Source organism: Mobula hypostoma, chromosome 1 (genome assembly GCF_963921235.1).
Source record: "Mobula hypostoma chromosome 1, sMobHyp1.1, whole genome shotgun sequence".
NCBI lineage: Eukaryota > Metazoa > Chordata > Chondrichthyes > Myliobatiformes > Myliobatidae > Mobula > Mobula hypostoma.
This window is the reverse complement of record NC_086097.1, coordinates 93,732,175-93,754,038: the sequence shown is the minus strand read 5'-3', so window position 1 is coordinate 93,754,038 and position 21,864 is coordinate 93,732,175. Positions and strand designations below refer to the sequence as shown.

General features: G+C 46.0%; 1 protein-coding gene across 2 annotated transcripts in view; it reads right to left on the bottom strand.

Moving 5' to 3' along the window:
• Positions 1-21,864, bottom strand: part of mapkbp1 (mitogen-activated protein kinase binding protein 1) — a 262,295-nt gene that overhangs the window by 117,839 nt on the left and 122,592 nt on the right. For both annotated transcript variants that reach the window (XM_063052886.1, XM_063052893.1), the window contains exon 4: positions 16,877-16,934. In XM_063052886.1, the coding sequence (XP_062908956.1) occupies positions 16,877-16,934 (58 nt within the window). The remainder of the gene's footprint in view (positions 1-16,876; positions 16,935-21,864) is intronic.

The following is a 21,864-nucleotide window of genomic DNA, read 5'->3' as shown; positions in this document are numbered from 1 at the left end:
TTATGCTCCCTCTCACAATCTAAGGCTTCTGTTGGCCAGAAAGAACTACAGCCTACACATCAACAAAATAGAATGAATTGAGGACAGTGGGGAAAAAAGAAACCAATTGACTTTGTTCTTGCCATGTATTTGAAGGAGATGGAGGCTGCCATTTTGCTCTGCATCCTCCACTTTGTAAACTGGAGTTGTTTGGCTAGATTAGTGTTTTAAAGAAGACACCATGATGGTCCAGATAATCTGCTGGACTAGAGATCATTTCCAAATAAGAAGTTATTTGTAAGGTGTTCTTTGGATAGGTATAACATGCTGTTTTGTAAATGGTGGGGTCTGTGTTTGCCCTGAATGATTCAAGCCGGTTATTGGTCTGGTAACTGATTTAGAACAACGAGCCATAAATTACAAGATGTCACTTGCGGCAGAAGGGCAATAAGTGGATGCTGGCTTGGACCAGAACCAGTGTTAAATGCCAGTCAAATAACCCTTAGCCAATAGCACTGAAATGCAACATTTGAACTGGTAAGTAATGAATATAAAAGCAGATGCTTCGATTGCAAAAGTAGTGTTAACTCTCTCTAGATTCCCACTATCGCGGATGTGGAGTACCCCACGTACATGTGGAGATCAGAGTGGGTCCATGAGGAATGCATAGCCAGCATTGACTATTTTTACTGGTACTACCCTTTCTATTCTTTGACTGTCCATGGGGGGGGGGGGGTCAAGAAAACTTAGTAGGTGTGCACACAGGTATTCACATGCTCTTCCATTGAGAAAATAAAGTTACCTGTCAGTAATTAGAGATTCTCTCTGTGCCTCTCTGATCATTATTACTAAGGGGAAGATCCTTATAAAATTCTCTACAACCAATGAAATAACTCTGGAATGCGGTTCTGATGTCAGAAAGTTTGATGTGCATTGTTATGATTACTAAAAAGAAATTATAAAGCACAGTTCTTTAACTTTCAGGATAGCTATAGAAAAGGATAGGGATGGTCCTTTCAGGGGATTTTTAAATTGGAGTAGGGCAAATTACGAGGGCATTCGGCAGGAACTAAGAAGAGTTAATTAGGAACACTTTTTCTCTGGTAAGACCACATCAGATATGTGGAAGGAGTTTAAAGATCACTTGCACGGTGTACAGGAAAGGTATACTCCTCTTAGAAGTACGGATGGGGATGGAAAGATAAGAGAACCTTTGGATGTCCAGAGAGGTGATGAATTTAGTCAAGAAGAAAAAGTAAAAATATGTAAAGCTTCAGAAATCAGGATCAAATGGAGAACATGAAGATAATAAAGAAGCCAGAAAAGAACTAAAGAAGGGAATTATAAAACTCAGGAGGGGCCATGAAAAGTCCTTGACAAGCAAGATTAAAGTGAATCCCAATGGTATTCTATACATATATACCAAGAGGATAATTAGGGAGAGGGTAGGACCACATAAGGATAAAGAGGGGAACACTTGCTTGAATGTAGAGAATGGTTGTCAGGTACTTAATGACTACTTTGCTTCAGTATTTATCAAGGAAAAAGTTATGGAGGACCAGGAGATTAGTGTTGAGTGTATAAATACTTTAGCGTGTTTAGAGGTCAAGGAGAGAGAAGTGTTGGGCCTCCTAATGAACATTAAGGTGGATAAGTCCCCAGGGAATGATGGGATTTACCCCAGGTTACTGAAGGAGGCAAAACACAAGATTGCTGGCCCTTGACCAGTATCTTCTTGTCCTCTCTAGCCATAGTCGAGGTCCTGGAGGACTGGCAAGTGGCTAATGTTGTACCTCAATTTAAGAAGCGAATAAGGGAAAATTCTGGGAACTATAGACCACTGAGTCTCATGTCAGTTGTAAAAAAATTCTGGAGAAAATTCATAGGGATAGGATATGAGTATTTGGAAACACATGGCTTAATTAGGGAGTGCCAGCATGGCTTTGTGCAGGAACTCAGCAGGCCAGGCAGCATCTTTGGGGAAAAAAGTACAATCGACATTCCTCTTGCATTTTGTGTCTGTTGCTTGGATTTCCAGCATCTGCAGATTTTCTCTTGTTTATGGCTTTGTGCAGGGCAGGTCGTGTCTTACCAAATTGATTGAGCTTTTAGACAAGGTGACGAGAGAGATTTATGAGGCAGTGGATGTTGTCTACATGGACTTTGGTAAGACATTTAACAAAGTCCCTCATGGAAGGCTAATCCAGAAGATTAAGATGCATGGTGTCCGTAGCAAGTTGGTTGTTTGGATTCAGAACTGAGTTGCGCATGGAAGACAGAGTAATGGTTGAAAGGATATATTCAAGCTGCAGATCTGTAATTAGTGATGTTCTGCAGACATCTGTGCTGGGACCTCTGCTGTTTGTGATGTACGTACATGACCTGGATGAAAATGTAGATGCAACACACATCAAAGTTGCTGGTGAACGCAGCAGGCCAGGCAGCATCTCTAGGAAGAGGTACAGTCGACGTTTCGGGCCGAGACCCTTCGTCAGGACTAACTGAAGGAAGAGCTAGTAAGAGATTTGAAAGTGGGAGGGGGAGGGGGAGATCCAAAATGATAGGAGAAGACAGGAGGGGGAGGGATGGAGCCAAGAGCTGGACAGGTGATTGGCAAAAGGGATATTAGAGGATCATGGGACAGGAGGCCCAAGGAGAAGGAAAGTGGGGGGGGAAACAGAGGACGGGCAAGGGATATAGTCAGAGGGACAGAGGGAGAAAAAGGAGAGAGAGAAAGAATGTGTACATAAATAAATAACGGATGGGGTACGAGGGGGAGGTGGGGCATTAGTGGAAGTTAGCGAAGTCAATGTTCATGCCATCAGGTTGGAGGCTACCGAGATGGAATATAAGGTGTTGTTCCTCCAACCTGAGTGTGGCTTCATCTTGACAGTAGAGGAGGCTGTGGATAGACATGTCAGAATGGGAATGGGATGTGGAATTAAAATGTGTGGCCACTGGGAGATCTTGCTTTCTCTGGCGGACAGAGCGTAGGTGTTCAGCAAAACGATCTCCCAGTCTGCGTCGGGTCTCGCCAATATATAGAAGGGCACATCGGGAGCACCGGACACAGTGTATCACCCCAGCCGACTCACAGGTGATGTGTCGCCTCACCTGGAAGGACTGTCTGGGGCCCTGAATGGTGGTAAGGGAGGAAGTATAAGGGCATGTGGAGCACTTGTTCCGCTTACAAGGAAAAGTGCCAGGAGGGATAACAGTGGGGAGGGATGGGGGGGACGAATGGGTAAGGGAGTCGCGTAGGGAGCGATCCCTGCGGAAAGCAGAGAGAGGGGTGAGGGAAAGATGAGCTTAGTGGTGGGATCCCGTTGGAGGTGGTGGAAGTTACGGAGTATAATATGTTTGACCTGGAGGCTGGTGGGGTGGTAGGTGAGGACAAGGGGAACCCTATTCCTAGTGGGGTGGCGGGAGGATGGAGTGAGAGCAGATGTGCATGAAATGGGGGAGATGTGTTTGAGAGCAGAGTTGATGGTGGAGGAAGGGAAGCCCTTTCTTTAAAAAAGGAGGACATCCTTGTACCCCACTGATCTCCCTCCTGGAACTTATCCTTGTACCATCCCTTCCCACCGATCTCCCTCCTGGCACTTATCCTTGTAAGTGGAACACCTCACCTGTGAGTCGGCTGGGGTGATATACTGCGTCTGGTGCTCCCGATGTGGCCTTCTATATATTGGCAAGATCCGACGCAGACTGGGAGATCGTTTTGCTGAACACCTACGCTCTGTCAGCCAGAGAAAGCAGGATCTCCCAGTGGCCACACATTTTAATTCCACATCCCATTCCCATTCTGATATGTCTATCCACGGCCCCCTCTACTGTAAAGATGAAGCCACACTCAGGTTGGAGGAACAACACCTTATATTCCATCTGGGTAGCCTCCAACCTGATGGCATGAACATCGACTTCTCTAACTTCCACTAATGCCCCACCTCCCCCTTGTACCCCATCCATTATTTATTTACATACACACATTCTTTTTCTCTCTCTCTTTTTTCTCCCTCTGTCCCTCTGACTATACCCCTTGCCCATCCTTTGGGTTTTTTCCACGCCCTCCCCCTTTTCTTTCTCCCTGGGCCTCCTGTCCCATGATCCTCTCATATCCCTTTTGCCAATCACCTGTCCAGCTCTTGGCTCCATCCCTCCCCCTCCTGTCTTCTCCTATCATTTTGGATCTCCCCCTCCCCCTCCAACTTTCAAATCTCTTACTAGCTCTTATTTCAGTTAGTCCTGACGAAGGGTCTCAGCCCGAAACGTCGACTGTACCTCTTCCTAGAGATGCTGCCTGGCCTGCTGCATTCACCAGAAACTTTGATGTGTATTGCTTGAATTTCCAGCATCTGCAGAATTCCTCGTGTTTACGTTTGAAAATGTAGATGGTTGGGTTAGTAAGTTTGTGGATGATACCACGATTGATGCAGTTGTGGAGAGTGTAGAAATCTGGCAAAGAATACAGCCTGATATAGATCAGTTGCAAATATGGACAGAGAAATGGCAGATGGAGTTTAACCCAGATATAATGTGACGTGTTGCACCTTGGTCGGGCAAATGCAGGAGACAGTACACTGTTAAGGGCAAGGTCTCTAACAGTGTTGCTGAGCAGAGAGATCTTGGGATTAAAGTTCATAACTCCATAAAAGCAGCTACACAGGTCGATAGGGTGGTTAAGAAGGCTTATGGAATGTTTGCTTTCATTAGTTGAGGAATTGTTTTCAAAAGTCAAGAGGTTATGTTGCAATCTTATAAAATTCTGGTTAGGCCACATCTGGATTATTGCATACTGTTCCGCTCGCCCACTGTAGGAAGGATGTTGAGGCTTTGGAGAGAGTGCAGAAGAGTTTTACCAGGATACTGCCTGGTCGAGAGGGCATGTGATATCACTGGAGGCTGGATAAACTTGGGCTGTCTTCTCTGGAGCATCGAAGGCTGAGGGGAGATCTGATTGTGATTTATAAGTTTATGAGAGGCATAGATGGAGTAGACTGGGAGTATCTGTTTCCCAGGGTTGAAATGTCTAATGCCGGAGGATATGCACTGAAGGTTGAAGGGTGATTGGAGGAGTAAGTTTTTTCACTCAGTGGTGAATGCCTGGAATACACTGTCTGGTATGGTGGCAGAGGCAAATGCATTGAAGTGACGTTTAGGTAGGCACATGGACGTAAGGAAGCTGGAGGACATGGGGTAGGTCGGAGGGATTAGTGTTTGTGTGCTTTTGATTTGTTTTTTGGCTGGTTCAGCACAACATTGTGGGTTGAAGGGCCTGTTCGTGTGCTGTATTGTTCTATGCTCTAAAATCTAAGCAGGTCACCCTGACCAGTGTGTGTCTGAGTGTTACTTGTAATTGTTGAGTATAAGTGGTTGGGTTTCTTGATCGATGTTTAAAAACTAGCTTTCAGTCCACGTGGCCATGCTGCATGAGACAATTAGCCTTTCCTGGATGAACTATTGATGTTTTAACTTGGACCAGATCAAATGATAGAAAATATGGAGACTTAGGACACAATAGTCCTTTGTGTCCATGCCAGAGAAAAGCAAACTCTAATCCCAATGCCCAGTCTTTGTTCCGCAGTCTTGTACATGTGTTGCAATGCGTGCTGGCAATGTCGGAACCCGACTGTGAAGGAAAGACTGACTCTAATGGTGTTCAGAGTTTATTCATAAAAATTCCAACAGAACATCAGTGACTCAGCTGAGCTACACCACGAGAAGCAACATTCTCAAAGCTAGGACCCCGCGATTAGCGATAATCGGGCATTCACTTAAAAATACGAGTAACACGGAATCCCTGAGCTTATCAAATTAAACTTAACAAGTTTAAGCAGAAGGCACCAGGAGACCAGATTACCAAGAGCAAGTCGCTCGAGAAAAAAACACACGGTACTCAAAACAATTAACGACTGTCATTAAACCAACTCATCAATTCCGGTGCTCTAAAATCCTCCGAGCCCAATGTTGTCCAGCCTCCTGCACAAGCCAGAGGAACTCATTATAGATTCTTCCACTAATTGACTTAGATCTATACCCTATCTGCCGATGGTGGGCACAGCAATTAACACTGTTACCTCACAACCTCGTGACCTGGGTTCAGTCTTGACCTCCAGTGCTGTCTGTGTGGAGTTTTCACGTTCTCCTTGTGACCGCGTCAGTTTCCCCTGAGTGTTTTGGCTTTGCTCTTACATCCCAAAGACACACTGCAAGGTTAATTCTTCGCCTCGATGCATTGTGAGGTGGCCAAGAGGAGTCAAAGGAAAGCAGGTGAGAGAATAAGTTGCAGTGATTTAGGGAAATGAGGGGGGTAAGAAAAGGATCTGATGGGGTTGCTCCGCTGGGAGCTAGCATGGTCTGAACACCTTCAGGAAGATAATGGCCAGTTCAGGTTTCTGTCAACTATGAACCTCCTTGCAGAATGAAGCTGCTTCAAAATACTACACAACTTTATGTAGCTTAGTGGAAACTTCCTTCTCACTTCAAAACACCGCTAGCCTAGACCAACACTGATAGATGTGTGGTTGGGCAGTCAGCCAAGTGTCCCCATAGCCTAACTAAGGCTTCATAACGATCCATTCCCGAGCTAGGGTAGAGACTGCAGTCTTAAAATTGACTACAGTGCCACGTAAGAAAGGTGCAACTTTTTTTGATTTCCCACTCTTGATCCGTTTTGGTTCAGTTATAAGGCTTCCTGCTTTCCAGCACTGGTGGCTCTCTCTGACTATGTTTATCTCTTGCAACTGGTGCCAGAGACTGCAAAACCAAGGTCCACTGGGACGATTGCTGATGAGAAGGAAGTGCTGGTGATTTAGACCATAAACCACAAGACATAGGAGCAGAATTAGGCTATTTGGCCCATCAAGTCAGCTCCACTATTTCATCATGGCTGATCCATTTTTCCTCTCAGCACCGATCTCCTACCTTCTCCCCGTATCCCTTCATGCCCTGACCTATCAAGAATCTAACAACCTCTGCCTTAAATATACATAAAGACTTAGAACCATAGAACATTACAACACAGAAACAGGCCTTTTGGCCCTTCTTGGCTGTGCTGACCCATTTTTCTGCCTAGTCCCACTGACCTGCACCTGGACCATATCCCTCCATACACCTCTCATCCATGTACCTGTCCAAGTTTTTCTTAAATGTTAAAAGTGAGCCCCCATTTACCACTTCATCTGCCAGCTCATTCCACACTCCCACCACTCCCTGTGTGAAGAAGCCCCCCCCCACCCAATGTTCCCTTTAAACTTTTCCCCCCTCATCCTTAACCCATGTGCTCTGGTTTTTTCTCCCCTAGCCTTAGTGGAAAAAGCCTATTTGCATTCACTCTATCTATACCCATCATAATTTTATATACCTCTATCAAATCTCCCCTCATTCTTCTACGCTCCAGGGAATAAAGTCCTAACCTATTCAACCTTTCTCTGTAACTCAGTTTCTCAAGTCCCGGCAACATCCTTGTAAACCTTCTCTGCACTCTTTCAACCTTATTAATATCCCTCTTGTAATTTGATGACCAAAACTGCACATAATTCTCCAAATTCGGCCACTCACCATAACATTCCAACTCTTATACTCAATTTATAAAGGCCAATGTACCAAAAGCTCTCTTTATGACCCTATCTACCTGTGACGCCACTTTTAGGGAATTTTGTATCTGTATTCCCTGATCCCTCTGTTCTACTGCACTCCTCAGTGCCCTACCATATACCTTGTATGTTCTACGTTGGTTTGTCCTTCCAAAGTGCAATACCTCACACTTGTCTATATTAAACTCCATCTGCCATTTTTCAGCCCATTTTCCCAGCTGGTCTAAATCGCTCTGCAAACTTTGAACCATGTTCTATGGTTCTAAAAGGGCACCAAAACTGCTCACAATACTCCAAGTGTGGCCTCACAAGTGCTTTATCAAGTCTCACATTACATCCTTGCTTTTATATTCTAGTCCTCTTGGAATGAGTGCTAACATCGCATTTGCCTTTCTCACTGCGGACTCAACCTGCAAATAAATCTTTAGGGAATCCTGCACAAGTACTCCCAAATCCCCTTGCGCCTCAGGTTTTTGCATTTTCTCTCCATGTAGAAAATAGTTAACCCTTTCAGTTCTTCTACCAAAGTGCATGACCATACACTTCCTGACACAGTATTCCATCTACCATTTCTCTGCCCATTCCTTCATCTGTCGAAGTCCTTCTGCAGTTTTTCTACTTTCTCAAAACTACCTGCCCCACCACCTATTTTTGTATCGTCTGCAAACTTTACAACAAAGCCATCAATTCCATCATCCAAATCATTGACATATAACCTAAAAAGAATTGGTCCCAACACTGAGCCCTGTGAAACACCACTACTCACTGGCAGCCAACCAGAAAAGGCTCCCTTTATTTCTACTCTTGCCTTCTGCCAATCAGCCACTGCTTAATCCATGTTAGAATCTTTCCTGTAATACCATTGGCTCGCAGTGTGTTAAGCAGCCTCATGTGTGACAACTTGTTAAAGGCCTTCTGGGCTCAATAAGACTCTTCTAAATGCTGAAGAGACCTCCACACACACTTGGAGGTGCAATCAAGGAGATGGGACGAAAAGGAAGGAAAATACTTTAATCTATTTTGCTTAGGACAGACTTACGTTATCTGCAAGGTCAACGTTTTTTTTCTTGTTAGGAGGGTCTACAGCAAGTCTTTTCACCCTAAGAACTGCTGTATTCACTGTAATCTGTCACACTCAGCAGTAATGGAGTAGATTGTGAATGAATGCTGGAAAGCACGGAGTGAAGAGGTGATTCAGCAGGATAGAACAAAAAACTTGAGAGCTGCATCTATACCCATTAACCACGTTTCACTGTATTAGCTCTGGCTTGCAGCCAACATAGGAACAAGTCAAGGAGCCTGGCACTGGCTTCCAGTTGCTTAAAAGCCCCTTCCATTGGTCTGATTAAACAACGGTGGCAGAGTTTCTGTGATTTTACTTATGTATTTTATTTAGAGATAACATATAGTAACAGGGCCTTCCAGCTCAACGAGCCTACACTGCCCAAGTACACTCATATGACCAATTAATGTACTAACCCGTATGTCGTTCGTTGGAATATGGCAGGAAACTGCAGGAAACCCACACTGCACAGGGATAATGGATAAACTCTTTACGGGCAGCGGCAGAAGTGAATCTAGGATTCCTGGCACTGTCACAGCACTACGCGAACAATATTCTACGACGTCGCCCCTTTTTAAAGGTTATAAAGGGCTTTACCTTCTCTGCAGTCTGGGAATGAATACTGCATCAGCGACAGGGCCCTCAGCATATTCTTCCTTGAGAAGACCCCACATTTGTTTTTGGGACGTGGACAGTGCAAGTGAAGATATGTTTATTGCCTATGCTATACAGCGACCTTTGCCCTGATGATGTCAGTCAGGTTGAAACACATTTACATAAAATTGAGTAATGTTGTCTTTCCTTTGTTTGCACCATGTAGGTTATCATCTGTAGGTTTTGGTTTAATTCATAAAGGAGAATGCTATCTGAGCGGTATTCTGTGTGGATATTGCGTAAAAGTTTATTCCTGATTACCACTACAGTGCTTCACCAGCCTTGGTGATTCAGTGAAGGCTTACATGAAATTAATCTTCTCGGATTCCTCAAAACTTCGCTGACTCATGTTGTGTATAATTTTGGATATTTTACATGTAAGTGTAGCTTCATATATTCCTATTTCTTATGAATGTGTGACTTAATCTCCTTTCAAGGGAAATGGTTTCCCTTTTTCTCCTCGTACCAAATCCATTCCACATCTTGGTTATATTACCCCGAACAGTCATCGAGTAATATGGCACTGAACCAGGCCCTCCAGGCACCTTATCCACGGCAAACCTCAACTCTCTCTTGCTGACCTTACTGATGTCACCTTAATTAGACCACCAATACACTTGGCTCTCATAACTTAATCCTACTTGCTCCAAATTAACCCTGTACTTCTTCCTCTTCAAAGCCAATGTTACCTTCCCTGGATGCAATGCCCATAAATGCACCTTGTGCTCCAAATGGAGCTCTTTCAATACCACTTCGCTCTCTCGGCTACACCCTCAGCTCCCAAAACTCCACTGCATCATCTTCTTCCTTCCCCCTCCTCACTCTCAGCACAGCTGCTCACCTTCTGACCTTGTATCCCATCCCAAGCCCCCACTCTACTTACTACTTCCTCTCCTCCTTCCCGAGAACCCCCTCCTCTCATGTCCCCTACTCTCTTCATCTCACCTCCCCAAATCCCCCTCCCACTACCTTCATCTCCCTCTTCTGATCCCAATCCTTTGCCCCAGCTCAAAACCCCGCCAGATCTTTGTCATCTCCCCTAATCTCCTCCTCTGCTGTGCAGTCAGACCTGAGCAAAGCCTCACTTGTGCCCACACATCAATGAGGTCCAGGCCCACCATGATATTTATGGTAACTTCTACCTTGGAAAAAGGCACACTCGACAACTTCATGCCCAAGAAACAACTTTATCTCGAACTTCAAAACCATTATGTATATACAGAGGCTTCCACAGCCAGGACGGTATGGCAGGCACACTATATACAAAGCACACCGAAAGTAAAAAGAACAGAAGTAGAACCCCCCCATTATCCTAATTAGTATTAACTTACTTTTAATAATGCTCACATTACAACAATATTGAGTTCTTCTTCCACCACCTCCACACCTATTTCTTTGGCAAGGAGTCCGGAGCCCCCCACTGTCTCATGTCTCCAATACTCCCCTTCATTTTGGACATCTCCTCCAGGCCTTTTCTCCTCCTTAAGCTTTGCTGTGCTATACCACTCTGTGAATTGGGTCACACACTCTCACACTTGTGCACAGAGGCACATTTGTTGACACACATGCACAGTGGATTGCTCGTACAAATATCCGCTCTCAGATTTTGTGTCTTTAGTGGGAGGCATGCTCTCAAGAAAGGCAGCTCAGAGAAACACGACTATAGCAGTTTCTGAGTGACGTTCATTGTGCGAGTGACACTTTAGCTAGAAGCCTGGAATTAATCTCAGTCTTCAAGCCTCCTTAGATATTCCTACCTCTCCGTGTGTTTGGATAGTTAGCTCCATACATTAGGAACGTAGAACAGTACAGCACAGGAACAGGCTTTTTGGCCTACAATGCTGTACTGAACTAATTACATTAGTAACCAAATGCTCAACTAAACCGATCACCTCTGCTGACACAACCCCCGTATCCTTCCATCTCTCACACATTCACAAGTCTATTTAAGAGCCTCTTGAACACCTCTATTGTAATTGCCTTACCAGCCCAGACAGCATATTTCAGGCACCTACAATTCTCTGTGGGGAAAAAAAACTTGCCCTGAATATCTCTTTTGTTCTTATCCCCTCTTGCTTTATTTAGGGGTTCCCAACTTTTTTTATGCCATTAAGCAAGGGATCCGTGGACCCTGGGTTGGGAACCCTTGAGTTGTCCTCTGGTCTTGGACATTTCAGCCCTGAGAAAAAAGAGACTGGCTGTCTACTGTAATGATAACTCTTTCATCATATTACATACCCCTATCAGATCTCTCTTCACCATCCATCACTCCAGAGAAAACACCCCAAGTTTGTCCAACCTTTCCTTAGAGCACATGCTCTCAAAACCAGGAAGCATCTGATAAACTTCTACTGCACCCTCTCTAAAGCCTCCACATCCTTCCTATAGCGGGGCGACCAGAACCTAACGCAATACTCCAGATACAGCCTATCTAGAGTTTTGTAAAGGTGCAACTTAACTGCCTGACTTTTGAGCTCATTTCCTCCACTAATTAAGGCAAGGATGCCATCTGCCTTCTTTACTACTCAAACCACCTATGTAACCACTTTCAGGGACCTTGGGCATAAATGGAAACCTGGCTCAAATTGAATGTTATTATGTAGGTACAACTTAACAATGTTGATAAAAAAAAACTGCAAAGGCCAGAACTCAAACACTCTTCCCCTCCATGCATTCCACACCATGAGGATTTGGTTCCAACACTGACAGCAACAATCTTCAAACCCTCCAAAATCAGACATCAAGGACAAAATTGTCCAAAGAGGTAATAAAATTGTAGTGTGAGGGGGAAGAGGGAAATAGACCAGACTCAGGAAATAAAAATGATTAAAATCTAGGAAAGTACGGCTGGTATCTCCATGGTAACTTACACGACCTCAGAGTTTCCTAAAAAAGCACTTTGCAGCCCACAAGATACTTCCTTGGGAGTTTTCCGTTGTCCTGTTGGAAATGCCACACCACTGTGAGGTAGTGAGTTGGAACAGAACACTATGACAATGACTAGCGCTCTCCACAAACGCTGCCTGACCAAATGAGCACCCACAAGACTTTTCCATCTTTATTTCAGAATTCCTCTATTGACAGTTTGTGTTTTTTTGCTTTTAGCACCCTGCTTTAGTGATTTCTTCGCAAATAAATCTTGGCAGCTGCACCAAGTAGAACTTCATCCCTTCTTGTTACATAGAAACATAGAAAATAGGTGCAGGAGTAGGCCATTCGGCCCTTCGAGCCTGCACCGCCATTTATTATGATCATGGCTGATCATCCAACTCAGAACCCCGCCCCAGCCTTCCCTCCATACCCCCTGACCCCCGTAGCCACAAGGGCCATATCTAACTCCCTCTTAAATATAGCCAATGAACTGGCCTCAACTGTTTCCTGTGGCAGAGAATTCCACAGATTCACCACTCTCTGTGTGAAGAAGTTTTTCCTAATCTCGGTCCTAAAAGGCTTCCCCTCTATCCTCAAACTGTGGCCCCTAGTTCTGGACTTCCCCAATATCGGGAACAATCTTCCTGCATCTAGCCTGTCCAATCCCTTTAGGATTTTATACGTTTCAATCAGGTCCCCCCTCAATCTTCTAAATTCCAACGAGTACAAGCCCAGTTCATCCAGTCTTTCTTCATATGAAAGTCCTGCCATCCCAGGAATCAATCTGGTGAACCTTCTTTGTACTCCCTCTATGGCAAGGATGTCTTTCCTCAGATTAGGGCACCGAAACTGCACACAATACTCCAGGTGGGGTCTCACCAAGGCCTTGTACAACTGCAGTAGTACCTCCCTGCTCCTGTACTCGAATCCTCTCGCTATAAATGCCAGCATACCATTCGTCTTTTTCACCGCCTGCTGTACCTGCATGCCCACTTTCAATGACTGGTGTATAATGACACCCAGGTCTCGTTGCACCTCCCCTTTTCCTAATCGGCCACCATTCAGATAATAATCTGTTTTCCTATTTTTGCCACCAAAGTGGATAACTTCACATTTATCCACATTAAATTGCATCTGCCATGAATTTGCCCACTCACCCAACCTATCCAAGTCACCCTGCATCCTCTTAGCATCCTCCTCACAGCTAACACTGCCACCCAGCTTCGTGTCATCTGCAAACTTGGAGATGCCGCATTTAATTCCCTCATCCAAGTCATTAATATATATTGTAAACAACTGGGGTCCCAGCACTGAGCCTTGCGGTACCCCACTAGTCACCGCCTGCCATTCTGAAAAGGTCCCGTTTATTCCCACTCTTTGCCTCCTGTCTGCTAACCAATTCTCCACCCACACCAATACCTTACCCCCAATACCGTGTGCTTTAAGTTTGCACACTAATCTCCTGTGTGGGACCTTGTCAAAAGCCTTTTGAAAATCCAAATATACCACATCCACTGGTTCTCCCCTATCCACTCTACTAGTTACATCCTCAAAAAATTCTATGAGATTCGTCAGACATGATTTTCCTTTCAGAAATCCATGCTGACTTTGTCCGATCATTTCACCGCTTTCCAAATGTGCTGTTATCACATCCTTGATAACTGACTCCAGCAGTTTCCCCACCACCGACGTTAGGCTAACCGGTCTATAATTCCCCGGTTTCTCTCTCCCTCCTTTTTTAAAAAGTGGAGTTACATTAGCCACCCTCCAATCCTCAGGAACTAGTCCAGAATCTAACGAGTTTTGAAAAATTATCACTAATGCATCCACTATTTCTTGGGCTACTTCCTTAAGGACTCTAGGATGCAGACCATCTGGCCCTGGGGATTTATCTGCCTTCAATCCCTTCAATTTACCTAACACCACTTCCCTACTAACATGTATTTCGCTCAGTTCCTCCATCTCACTGGACCCTCTGTCCCCTACTATTTCTGGAAGATTATTTATGTCCTCCTTAGTGAAGACAGAACCAAAGTAATTATTCAATTGGTCTGCCATGTCCTTGCTCCCCATAATCAATTCACCTGTTTCTGTCTGCAGGAGACCTACATTTGTCTTTACCAGTCTTTTCCTTTTTACATATCTATAAAAGCTTTTACAGTCCGTTTTTACGTTCCCTGCCAGTTTTCTCTCATAATCTTTTTTCCCCTTCCTAATTAAGCCCTTTGTCCTCCTCTGTTGGACTCTGAATTTCTCCCAGTCCTCAGGTGAGCCACTTTTTCTGGCTAATTTGTATGCTTCTTCTTTGGAATTGATACTATCCCTAATTTCTCTTGTCAGCCACGGGTGCACTACCTTCCTTGATTTATTCTTTTGCCAAACTGGGATGAACAATTGTTGTAGTTCATCCATGCAACCTTTAAATGCTTGCCATTGCATATCCACCGTCAATCCTTTAAGTGTCATTTGCCAGTCTATCTTAGCTAATTCACGTCTCATACCTTCAAAGTTACCCCTCTTTAAGTTCAGAACCTTTGTCTCTGAATTAACTATGTCACTCTCCATCTTAATGAAGAATTCCACCATATTATGGTCACTCTTACCCAAGGGGCCTCTCACGACAAGATCGCTAATTAACCCTTCCTCATTGCTCAAAACCCAGTCCAGAATAGCCTGCTCTCTAGTTGGTTCCTCGACATGTTGGTTCAAAAAACCATCCCGCATACATTCCAAGAAATCCTCTTCCTCAGCACCTTTACCAATTTGGTTCACCCAATCTACATGTAGATTGAAGTCACCCATTATAACTGCTGTTCCTTTATTGCACACATTTCTAATTTCCTGTTTAATACCATCTCCGACCTCACTACTACTGTTAGGTGGCCTGTACACAACTCCCACCAGCGTCTTCTGCCCCTTAGTGTTACGCAGCTCTACCCATATCGATTCCACATCTTCCCGGCTTATGTCCTTCCTTTCTACTGCGTTAATCTCTTCTTTAACCAGCAACGCCACCCCACCTCCCCTTCCTTCATGTCTATCCCTCCTGAATATTGAATATCCTTGAACGTTGAGCTCCCATCCCTGGTCACCCTGGAGCCATGTCTCTGTGATCCCAACTATATCATAATCATAAATAACAATCTGCACTTTCAATTCATCCACCTTATTACAAATGCTCCTTGCATTGACACACAAAGCCTTCAGGCGCTCTTTTACAACTCTCTTAGCCCTTATACAATTATGTTGAAAAGTGGCCCTTTTTAATGCTTGCCCTAGATTTGTTGGCCTGCCACTTTTACTTTTCTCCTTAGTACTTTTTGCCTCTACCCTCACTTTACACCCCTCTGTCTCCCTGCACTCATCTCTGATATCATCAATGTCACTTTTCCATCCACCTCAGAGAGTGCTTGTCTCACCTCGGCTGAATAACAGCAGCCAAGAAACCATCAGGATTATAAACACAAGAGATTCTGCATATGCTGGAACACACACAGAATGTTAAAGGAACTCAGCAAGTTAGCCAGCACCTAAGGCAATGAATAAACAGTCGATAGTTACAGCCGAGACTCTTCACCAGCACTGGAAAGGAAGGGGGAAGATGCCAGAAAACAAAGGTGGGGGGAGAGGAAGGAAAACAAGCTGGTAGGTGAAACCAGGTGGGTGGGAAAGGTGAAGGGCTGGAAAGGAAGGAATATGACAGGAGAGAAGAGTGACTATGTGAGAAAGGAAGAAGGAAAAGGTGCACTGGGAAAGGTGATAGGCAGGTGAGGAGAAGAGATAAGAGGCCAGAGTGGGGAATGGAAGAAGAGGGAAGGGGGAGAGGAGAAGAAATAAAATAAGAAGAAATAAAAGAGAAAAAAAATCACTGGAAGCAGAAATCGATGTTCTTGCCATCAGGTGGGAGGCTACCCAGATGAAATATGAGGTGTTGCTCCTCCACCCTGAAGGTGGTCTGATTGTGGCAGAAAAGGAGGCCATGGACTGACATGTTGGAACAGGAAGGAGGACAGGAATTAAAATGTTGTCCACCGGAAAATTCTTTTGTGGATGGAGTGGGGGTGCTCAACAACATGGTCCCCCAATTTATATTCGGTCTCACCAATGTAGAGGAGGCTGCAACGGGAGCATCAGACGACCCGAACAGATTCGCAGGTGAAGTGTTGCCTCACCTGGAAGGACTGTTTGGGGCCCTGAACGGAGGTGAGGGAGCAGGTGAATGTGCAGGTGTAGCATTTCTGTCACTTGCAGGGATAGGTGCCAGGATCAAAATTAGTGGGGAAGGGTGAATGGACAAGGGAATCACAGTGGGAGTAATGCCTGTGGAAAGCAGCGAATGGGGGGTGGGAGGTAATGATGTGATTGGTGGTAAGATCCCATTGAAGATGGCAGAAGTTGTGGAGAACGTGCTGAATGTGAAGGTTCATAAGGTGGTAGGTGAGGACAAGATGAACTCCATCCCTGTTAAAGAGGCAGGAAGATGGGGTGAGCGTGGATGTCCGTGAAATGAAGAATAGGGTGAGGGCAGCATCAATGATGGAAGAAGGGAAACCTTCTAGGACTGTAGCCACAATCTCACTCTCTGTACCGCGTCATTCCAATTCATCTCTTAAATATAGCAACTGCACAGTTTCCTCTTTGCAAAAGTGACACCCAGCAATGTCATTATTACATCAGACAAGGGCAAACAAACCTTCTTGACGCAAGGACTCACCTCCCCTGTGACCAGGTACTTCCCATCTGGAGAGAAGGCCAACGCTGTGATGGTTTTCCTGGAGAAAATAAAGACTGAAGTCACATCATTTTCTTTCCATTTCATTCCACAGAATAAAAAAGCTTTTTGAGGTAGCCCAGCCTTGTCCGTCAAAGTTTAAGCTAAATTTTATTTTCCATCTCTACCATTCTTATTTCACATCTTCCTCTGTCAGCCTCCTCTTCAGCCCCTTGTGGTCAGGACACTAGAGCTGTTGGGGTACATTTCCCAATGTCAAAGTTCAAACTTCAAAAGTTTGAAGTAAATTTATTATCAAAGTACAGAAATGTCACCCTATACACCCCGAGATTCACTGTCTTGCAGGCATTCATAGTGAATAAGACTTCTGGACTGTTTAAGTCTGTACATGTCAAACATTTACTCTCCTTGCCCGGTCTGGGAGACGCTAGGCTTTTAGTACTAATGACCACATGCTATCTCTCCTGGGCAATCACTATCCTTGTTATATTTTTAAATAACTCTTTATGCAAAACTCACAACACGCTGGAGGACCTCAGCAGGCCAGGCAGCATCTGTGGAAACGTTGACTGATCGTTTCCATGGATGCTGCCCGACCTGCTGAGTTCCTCCAGCGTGTTGTGAGCGTTGCTTTGACCCCAGCATCTGCAGAATATTTTGTCTTTATGCAAAAAATGCCTGAGGAAGTTCGACGGCTCTTACTAATACACCCATGAAGGACTATAGAGAGCTTGCAAAAACAGCCAATAGTCTACACTCAGCCAGGCAGAGGTGCAACATTCCTCCTCCTTTCCCTGACCCAATAAACCCTGTCAGCAGAACCTCCAGCAGACCCACGCCCATGGCTCCGAGCCAGACAGTGCCATGTCTGTTTTCACCAAGAAGTGCCGACAGCCACACAGCTACGACAGCACCAGCGAATCGGGACACCAGAGGTTTGTGAACATTGTGGGTTCCAGATGCCAGAGTCATCTACTATTTATGACAGACACTCTTTCAGGGCGACGCTTCCTGTGTGACAGGGGCACTCAGGTGAGTGTGCTGCCAGGCTCGCCCATTGATTATAAGGCAGAGGGTGATAGACCCAGAGGCTGCCAAAGGCAGCAGTATCTGGACTTATGGGACCAAAGCACTGTGAGAGCTTTTAAGAATGGTGAATTTCTATCACCATTTCATTCTGCGAGCTGCTGAACCTGTGTTCCCCTTGTATAGTACCCTGAAAGGCAGTGGCCTCAATTGCATGTTTGAGTGGTCAGCAGACATGACCAGAGCATTTGACGGCACCAAAATGAGCTCTTTTGAAAGAGACACGAGGAAATCTGCAGATGCTGGAAATTCAAGCAACACACACAAAAAACGCTGGTGAACACAGCAGGCCGGGCAGCATCTACCTCTTCCTATAGATGCTGCCTGACCTGCTGCATTCACCGGCATTTTTTGTGTGTGTCTTTTGAAAGAGACCTTACTGGCACACCTTCTCCCCAATATGTCCATGGTCACCTCTGCTGACGCCTCAGACTATGCTGTGGGTGCTCTGCTCGAACAGTTGGTTGGAGGTGTGTGGTGCCTCTCGCCTTCTTCCCCTGACAGCTACACCCTCATCCCCACCCAGCGAGAGGAAGTATAGCATGTTTAGTCTCTACCTGACAATACGCCACTTCTGTTTTCTACTGGAGGGTCAGCATTTCACAGTATTCGTTGACCACAAACCTCTCGTACACGCAATGGCCAAAGCATCAGATCCTTGGTTTAAACAGCAGCAACGCCACCTGGCCTATATTTCAGGATTCACGACTGACATGCACCACATCGAAGGGAAAAATGATGCAGTGGCTGATGGCCTCTCATTTGCCACCTTCGATACGATGCACATGCCAGCATGGCAGCTTGACCAAGCCACCAATCCGGAGGTCCAGGCTCACAGGACAGCAGTCTCGGGCCAGCGGTTGGCTGACGTCAATTGTGGGGATGCAGGGATTTCCCTCCTGGGCAATGTCTCAACCAACTGCCCTCGCCTCACAGTGCCTGCAAACTGGAGGGATACTGATTTTAACTCCACTCATGGCCTCTCTTGGGAAGGCTTCACAGAAACTGGTTGCTTTAAAGTTTGTGTGACATGGCTCTAGGGAGGATGTGCAAGGTTGGAGCTCAGCCTACTGTGTGTCAGTGGCTGAAAATTAACCATCTGTCAGGCACCATTGGTACCTCTTGAGTTCGCTAACGAACGGTTTGATCATGTCAACGCGGACCTGGTTGGTCCTCTCCCTCCACCGCCCACAGTTTCACGCATCTCCTTACCATGGTGGTTCGTACCACCAGGTGGCCAGAGGTTGTCCCTCCAGCATCAACGACGGCTGCGGACATGGCTCAGACTCTCTTAACACCTGAGTTGCTGGGTTTGGCACCCGATCTGATAACTCTTCCAGCCGCTAACCCCATTCACTCTTTAGTGATGGCCCAGAACCTGTCATGGTCTGGTCCGTGAAGTCCACATTCCGGTTCACGGTCCGGTCCATCGACCCTTGCTCCAGGTTTTCCTGTCTACCCTGTTTCTGTTCCTGTTGAGCTCTAATTGAGGCAGCTGATGCTTGTTGGGGCTGGCTGCATAAATACCTTCAGAGAGCAGGGCGCGGCTGCTGGATTGGTTCTTGTCCTTACTCCTTGTATCCCTTCTCCTGCCTTCTGTTTCCTTGCCTGAAGCCCTGCCTTGTCTTGCCGGTAACTCTTGCCTCGCCTGAAGTTTTTGTTTCGCCTTGCATTGCCTGAAGCCTTGTCTTGCCGGTAACTCTCGCCTCATTTCGCCTTCAGTCTTGTCCTGGAGCCACCCTGTACCTAGCTCCCTTCCTGTCCCTTGCCTCCGTCAGGTAAGCCAGGCCGTCTTGCCGCAACCAACGGTTGGTTCTGTCCCTTCCTGTCCCATGCCTCCGTCGGGTGGTGATCCGCGCCCTGCCCCAGAGGAGCCTGCCGAGCCTCAAGCCTGAAGACTCCAGCCTCCAGCCTCCTGCCAAGCCTCACCTCATCTCTAGCCTCTAGCCTCCTGCCAAGCCTCGCCTCAAGTCTCCAGCCTCTAGCCTCAAGCCTGAAGACTCCAGCCTCCTGCCTCCTGCCAAGCCTCGCCTCGTCTCCAGCCTCAAGCCTGAAGACTCCAGCCTCCTGCCTCCTGCCAAGCCTCGCCTCAAATCTCCAGCCTCTAGCCTCAAGCCTGAAGACTCCAGCCTCCTGCCTCCTGCCAAGCCTCGCCTCTAGTCTCTAGCCTCTAGCCTCAAGCCTGAAGACTCCAACTTTCTGCCTCCTGCCAAGCCTCACCTCTAGTCTCTAGCCTCAAGCCTGAAGACTCCAGCCTCGTTCTGCCTGCCAGCCAAGCCTCATCCTTGCCTAGTTCAGAGGTCCGAGCCAGAGACAAGACCCAGGTACTGGGTCCTTGTCCAGTCTCTGGCTCGGAGTCCAAGCCCGGGCTCCTAGCTCGCTTGTCCAGTTCTGTTCCTGGTTCCCGGTTTTCCTGTCCATGTCCTTGTCCTCACCCTGTATCCTATTCCTGTCCCTAGTACTTCAGTGTCTGTGTCTTGCACTTGGGTCCATTCCCAGCCACCGCTTATGACAGAACCTCAGCGTTGGGCTACATTGCACCATGGCATATCACCTGCAGTCCAATGGCTTGTGCAAGCAGTTTCACCGTTCCTTAAAGGCTGCTCTGAGGACTTCCTTGATGGATCTGTGTTGGCACGATCCTCTCCTGTGAGTCCTGTTTGGGCTCAGACCAGCTCCAAAAGAGGACCTGCAGCTATCTGCAACTGAGTTGGTGTATGGGCAGCTGCTAAGGGAGCCGGCTGACTTCATTCTTGACGCCATGACCGCCTGATTGGTGTTTCAGCAACATTTCACCCTCCTCAGTAAACGCAATTCCCTTCCTCCCATTCCTACCTCCCATCATGGCGTTCAGCACTCCTGGGTTCCAGTTGACCTACATTCTATGTCGATCATTTTTGTCCACCATGATGCATGTGCACACTCCCTTAAGCCCCCTTACAATTTCCCATTCCATGTTTTGGAATGGGGCAAAAAGACTTTTATTGCAGATAGAAAGGGTAAACCTGAATGTATTTCTATAGATCTCATTAAACTGGCCCACCAAGATCTGGATGGTCCCACCACCATACACCTGCATCACAAGGTGACCATGTGTGTATCAGCATGTCCCTAATCTGCTATTACTCCAACCAAGGCATGTAGGACCTGAGCTGGGTGGCTCGTACGAGCCCCAGACAGACGCCCAGTGCTGGTTTTGGTGAATACTCGGCGGGGGGCTGTATAGGGAAGGGTAATGGGTGACAGAGGACACATATTGTTCATAATCAAAACTGTTCTACATAATTCACAAACAGTGTCATTGAGCTGTGTTCGCTTTAGGAGATGGTGTCTGATGTAAAGACGTTAGTGTAAGGCGACTGATTTTGGTTTTGTTCGTAATGAAAGTAAAGGGCTACTGCAGCTTTTGCTAAGCACTTGACTCATGCATGTTATCTTCACAAAATCCTATAACTCTATATCTTCTGATCCTCTGTCACCTCATTCTAAGGATTTGATTTCATCTTTCACTAACAGAGCCACTCCACCCCTTCTGCCTATCTACCTGTTCTTTTGATACAAGGTATATCCCTACATGTTAAGCTCCCAGCTACGATCTTTTTTCAGCCATGGCTCAGTGATGCCCACAACTTTATACCTGCCAAACTCTAACTGTGATACAAGATCATCTACCTTATTTTGTATACTGTGTGAATTCAAATTAATAACGTTCTTTCAAGAATCACTAGATTCTGACATGGTTCCGGAAGACCAGACAAATGTCACTCCACTTGTCAAGAAGAGAGAGAGGCAGAAGAAAGGAAATTATAGGCCAGTTAGTCTGACCTCAGTGGTTGGGAAGATATTGGAGTCCTTTGTTAAGGATATAGTTTCGGGGTACTTGG